Source organism: Poecilia mexicana, unplaced genomic scaffold (genome assembly GCF_051168715.1).
Source record: "Poecilia mexicana isolate PSO_F unplaced genomic scaffold, ASM5116871v1 scaffold_6, whole genome shotgun sequence".
Taxonomy (NCBI): Eukaryota; Metazoa; Chordata; class Actinopteri; order Cyprinodontiformes; family Poeciliidae; genus Poecilia; species Poecilia mexicana.
In genome coordinates this window covers 16,514,999-16,520,998 of record NW_028263375.1, presented here as the reverse complement: position 1 = coordinate 16,520,998, position 6,000 = coordinate 16,514,999, and the positions used below count along the sequence as shown (strand labels likewise).

At 39.7% G+C, this 6,000-nt stretch overlaps 1 protein-coding gene across 1 annotated transcript in view; it reads left to right on the top strand.

Moving 5' to 3' along the window:
* Window positions 1–760: 760 nt before the first annotated feature.
* The window catches only part of LOC106926354 (membrane-associated guanylate kinase, WW and PDZ domain-containing protein 2-like), a 102,448-nt gene continuing 97,208 nt past the window's right edge, over window positions 761–6,000 (top strand). Inside the window, exon 1 of the mRNA XM_088006322.1 lies at window positions 761–1,850. Within this exon, the coding sequence (XP_087862448.1) occupies window positions 1,553–1,850 (298 nt within the window). The 5' untranslated portion in view covers window positions 761–1,552. The remainder of the gene's footprint in view (window positions 1,851–6,000) is intronic.

The window sequence follows — 6,000 nt, the reverse complement described above, 5'->3', positions numbered from 1 at the left end:
ACTCAACACATTCTTATAGTTTAAAACAATTAAAGAAATACAAAAATTATATATTATGACAATTAAGTATAAGTAGTCATATAAATAATTATAAAAGTATCGATAAATTGAATTAAAAATAATTTTTAGATATTTTCCAACTCCGTTGAAATTTGTCCTTAGTTTTTGTCAACACCGTCAGAAATGAAAAGAATGTAAAAAAATCAGGCAATATTGGGGGGCACCAGAACTTCTGAGGACCCCATGACGTTGTCTTTTCTCTTCCTTTGCTAGGAGGGCTAGTTAGCTCCGGTTAGCTTAAGTTATTCTTTAGTTTTTTCTTCTGTTTTATTCCTAAGTTGTTTGTCACAACCATGATGTGTCAACTCCATAACTGACAATTTACAAAACTTTGATGAAATTTTGCGAAATAAAAGCTTAATTTTGGTATAATGTAAAGATTTCATGGACCTGACGAGCTACAATATGGCCTCCTTCAGAATAACATCATATAAATTGAGGTAGTTTGGCATTTCGTCAACTCCGTCAGATGTCAACTCCGTCAGAGTTTTTCTGACTCTTTCAGTGAAATTGTTGTCAAATCTCACTTAATTGTGCAACTAATTCATTTTAATGTATTTTACATGAATTGCATTACTTCACATGTACCAAGTTTTTCATTTTACTCACTAGTTTGTCACCACCTTCAGTTCTGTGTCAACTCCGTCATGCACTGTCAACTCCATCAGATGGACTTTTTCTTGTGTTTTGTTTTAAATAATATTTATTTTATTTCTTGAGAAGCATTTGTCTGTAAATTGAGTAAAAATATCACTAATGGGGTATTTTAAAAATCATTTTAGATTTATTTTTGTCAGATGGTGATGACAAAGTTTTGGGTCAGGTCGATTAAAAATGTAATTTTTTAAAAAAAATTCGCAACTGGGAGCCTGTACCTTAGCATCTTCATATTTTCTAAACATTATTTGTCATATTTGCATACATAAGGTTGAGAAATTAAAAAAAATATATGGGAAAATTAAAACCCATTTTGTCCCTATTCTCAAGAATCACTGATCTGGCACACTTTAGGCACACTTATATGTGTTAATAATGTAAATATTTAAAACCAGAGGTTGTCTGTCCTGCAGGGTAAACTGTTGCTCCTCCTGCATGTCATCTCCAGCGTGTGATCAGACAGCCGGAGGAAGCGCCCCTGGCAGTGTAGTAAACGAGAAGCGCCTCCTCTCTCCATCACTTCACGCCGAACCAGAACCATTCATCTCTCCCCTCCTTCAGGCTTCACATCCGGGTCATCCGCCAGGATCTGTCTCCTGCGTCTGTGGCTGACTGAGAGTAAGAATTGTTCCGTCCACCGCCGCGCTGTACTGCAGCTCTCCTCCCGACTGCGCGGCTCGCCGAGCGGACACTGCGCTTAGCGTGCACCGGCGACGATGGAGCCCCGAGCGCCGTGAAGCCGCAGCCGGGTCGCACGCACACAAAGCCGGGGGATGAGACGGTGAGGAGAGGCTTCGTGTATGGGCTAGCCCACGGTGATTAACTCGCCCGAACCATGTCGAAGAGCCTCAAAAAGAAAAACCACTGGACCAACAAAGTCCACGAAGCGGTGATCACCCGTGGGAAGGACGGAGAGCTGGGCTTCGAGCTGAAGGGGGGCGCGGAAAACGGCCAGTTCCCCTACTTCGGTGAGGTGAAGCAGGGGAAGGGACTGATCCAGAGCGGAAAACTGGCCCAGGATGAGCTGCTGCTGGAGGTCAACGACATGCCAGTGGCCGGGCTCACCACCCGGGACGTGCTGGCCGTCATCAAGCACTGCAAGGACCCGGTCCGCTTCAAATGTGTCAAGCAAGGTGAGATGTTTGGGAAAGAGGGGCCAAGAGCGCAGCGCGGCGCACATTTCACAGGGGGGGAGGCTTGAGAGTGTTGGTGAGTGAGTGAGTGAGTGAGTGTGCTGCGTTATTTTTCATGCTCTGCTTTGATTAAGATGTAGGCGAATATGAGCACTGAGCTGTCAGGCTGAGCTGAGCGGAGAAACGTGGACAAACACGGACGTTTCGGGCCTGTTTGTGCAACGACGGGTCCAGTCCAGCAGCATCAGCAGCTGTAGTGATTTGTTTACCACAGAGTCTCTGGTTCAATGCCACAGCCTGGAGGGGGTGTGTCTGCATAGACGTGATATTTTCTCCTTGGACCGAGCTTTTCTCACCAAACAGGCCTTTGCTGTGGATCAGATGTTGATTCTCTTGCATGCATCACGTCAGACATGATTGTGGAGACTGGGAATTTAGAAGCGCTGCTGGTTCCTTATTAGAATATTACATAAGACCAATTTAAAAAGGATTTTTATTACAAGAATGTTGTGCTGGGGGGTGGGAACTGTCATAATCGACATCAAGAACATTCAGGATGACTTATAATTTTGCATAAGAAGCGGGATGATCACAGAGTGAGATAAACAAGGATATCGGCAGGAAGTTTAATGGAAGGAAAAAGTGTGGCTGAAAAAAAGGTGCCCTATATACCCTAAACCCACAGTTTTGAGAGAATTGTGAATTGAAGCCCCTTAAAAAGCTGGGGGGGCGGGGGGGATTCACAAGGTGTGGAGTCTGAGGTTTAAGAGGCACTGCACACAGAGGCAGAGTCAAGTCAAAGTTTATTTACAACATCACAGATACATAAACGATTTAAAAAAATTAATTAAGTTTGGTAAAATAATAAGACAAAAATACCAAAAAAAATTAATAAATAAATTTTGTTGCATCCAGGACATGAGGTAGCTGTCATTTCCTCTAAGCGCCTCCTTAACCAGAGACATCAGAAGAGTCTTACCTCAGCTGAGCAGAAAAACGACTGGATTTTTGCTCAAATGTTCAACGTTTTGATTTTCATTTGGAAAATCAGGATTCCAGAGTTCAGAGTTCAAGGCGCTTGAGGTTCAGAGTGAAGTTTCCACATTTGGTGAGGATTTGGGGACTCATGTCATCTGCTGTTGGAGATCCTCCATTTTTTTTAAATACAAAGTCTGAGTAATCCTCTACCAGAAAATATTAGAGCACTTTATGCTTCCCTCTGCTGAGAAGCAGACACAGACGATCTAAAGGCCGTTATCAATGCAACCTGAGCACCTTAGTGGAGCCACTGGGTGAGCGCCTTGATGCCAAGCGCCTGTAAAAAGAGCCCCAACTAAGTTTTTAATACATATTCTGTACAACACATGGATGTACCTTTTAGTATATTGGTGTAAACATATTTATTGGTCTTATATAACATACTTATTTGCTAAAAAACATTTTGAGTTGTCATTGCCTGTGAGCCATAATCATCAAAATTAATAGGAATAAAAAATGTAAATGTTGCTCAGTGTATAAGCAACATTTTGAACTGATTCAATAAAATAAATGAACTTGTCAACTATATTCTAGTTTTAGTGTTGCATCTATTTATGCGACTTTTTGGTCATGTTTGACATAAATGACAAAAGAATCTTAAAATTAAAAACTTAGCCTGAATGTTGTTGAATTATTAAAGAGACACTCAATTTCTCCAAAAACACTGGTTGTGGTACAACACTGGATTATTGAACCTGTTATTTCATCATATGTTAGCAATTTTGTTTTTTAGTTTTTTATTGTTTGGTTATAATTTTTTTTATTTTAATTTTATATTTGATTTCTTTGCATTTTTTTTCTTGCATTCTTCTGGTTCTGGTCTCCACTTATACATTTTTATTTATTTTTTCATCTCCAGAGGTTATTATTTAAATCCCTACAGATTTTTTTTCCAGTTTTATATTTTTTATTTAGAATTTTAAAACTTTGATTTCTCTCATCTTTTTAATGTTTTTCTTTTTAAATCTTTTTACTTTTTCTCTTTTAAAATATTTTTTATTATTTTTTTTGTTGCTTTTTGTAGTTGTTTGTTTAGCTGTATTTTACAGTGTTTATAATTTAGTGGAGGGTTGTTTGCTCCCTCAGCAATTGACTCTGATAAAGACCAAACCTGGTCACCGATTTCATTCCAATAGAATGAGAAATAATGGCATTTTAAGTATTTTTCCTTTAAATCATAGCTTTCCTTTCATCATATTCTGTGCTCAGTTGCTCTTTTCTCACTGGGACATTTTTTTGTTTTTTACTCAAAGCAAGAAGCCTCATGTACGACCTACATAAATACTTTCATATTGATCATCTTCGGGGCAACCTTCTCCTGAGTTCAGCCATTGTTTTGTGTAATCATTTTGTCCTCCTGCGGCTGAAGGCTTCCTCTAATGTTTCTGAGGCATAGCGCCGGGGTTTATGGCAACAAATCTGTGTGATTGACCTGCTTCTGTCAGCCAGCGTAAAAACTAACACGTAACTAGAACATAAAAGCATGAGTGGATAAGATATTTATCATTCATCACACCATCTGAGGCTTAGTTAAAACTCCAAGTAAGTGATGGAGAGGAAGAGGACCTGCGCTCTTACATACGGTGACTTGCTTCTGGGACAGAAATAAAAGCAGGAGATCAAACTTGTTTTTTTGTTTATTTTTGGCCGCTGCAGCATTTGCTCAGGCATCTTCTCCTGACTGCTGGCTCTCCATCTGTGTTTCCATGAGCTGTATCAATGTGATTGATCACTGCGCCGGAGCTGCTGACATGGTAAGGTCTTGTGATGTGCAGCGAGTTAGACGGACAGGTCTATTCTGCTGCTCCATCCTCCTCTCTTATCCATTTAAACATGAGCCTATCTGAGTTTCCAAACACCCACATCGCTTCTCTGAACGTCCGCGAATACTCTGCTGTTTGAGCACAGCTTGCTGCCCCCTTTGTGTGTTTTTCCTCTTCTTTTTCTCCCTCTCTCTTTCTCGCTGTGATATTACTATCTGACTTTCATCCAGAGGAGAGTAGAGAGTGTATTTATGGATGTTAGCTGCTGACATATTGCTGAGGAAATCATCTAGAATGCTCTAAAAAGGTACAAGTTGGAGGCAAGTCTCCCTCCCTGCAAAAATAACTAAATTATAAGATGAATGTCCTGAATCTTAGTGTATAATCATAATTTACCATGAAAATGAACGCATATTGAGGTTTGCAGAGGTAGACTTCAAGGAGAAAAATACAGCTGAAAGCTCATCTCCAACACACTCATCTGAGATTGAGATTACACAATCACCTCTTCATTGTTCATTTACACACTTGTCAAAAATAACTTACTTTTGCAAAAGTACTCAGTAATAGTCATTATTTTGTGTCTATTAGTTATTTCGCAAAAATGTGAATCACTTCAGATTTTTGTTGTTTTGCAACCACAAAAATTGCATTTCATTTTGGTAATTATGTGACAGGCCAACATATTTTGTAGATCCAACTTTTGCTGCAATTACCGCTGCAAATCTTTCTTTGCTCATTCTTCTTCCAAAAAAACTCACGCTGAGTAAGATTAGATGGAGAAAATTTGGAAATATTGCATCAGCCCTTCAGGCCTCTCAGGTCTTCTGGTTCTGCTCTGCTCTGCATCCCCTGAACCAAACGAGGAGAAGCAGCTTTCAGCCTCTATGCACCACAAATCTGGAACAAACTTCCAGAAAACTACAAAACTGCTGAAACACTGAGTGTCTTTAAATCTAGACTAAACCTGTTTGGAGTTGCCTTTGAAGCATAATCGAATTAGAATTTAACAAAGGCACTTGACTAAATGTAATGTTTCAGTTGTTGATTCTGTCTTGCATGACTTTGTGTGTCTATAATGTAGAGCACTTTGAAATGCCTTGTTGCTGAAATGTGCTGTACAAATAAAATTTGATTGATTGAAATCAATTTGTGCCACAGATCTCATTAGCTGGGTTTTGACTAGGCCATGCTAACGCATGAAAACCATCGATTGTAGCTCTGGCTGTGTGTTTAGGGCGATCCTCTTTAATGGAAACAAATCCCCAAACTTACCATCAACTTACTGATACCAGAAAACCGATCATCCACCATCATCAGTGGCCTGAGCATTCACAATCGGATCTGCT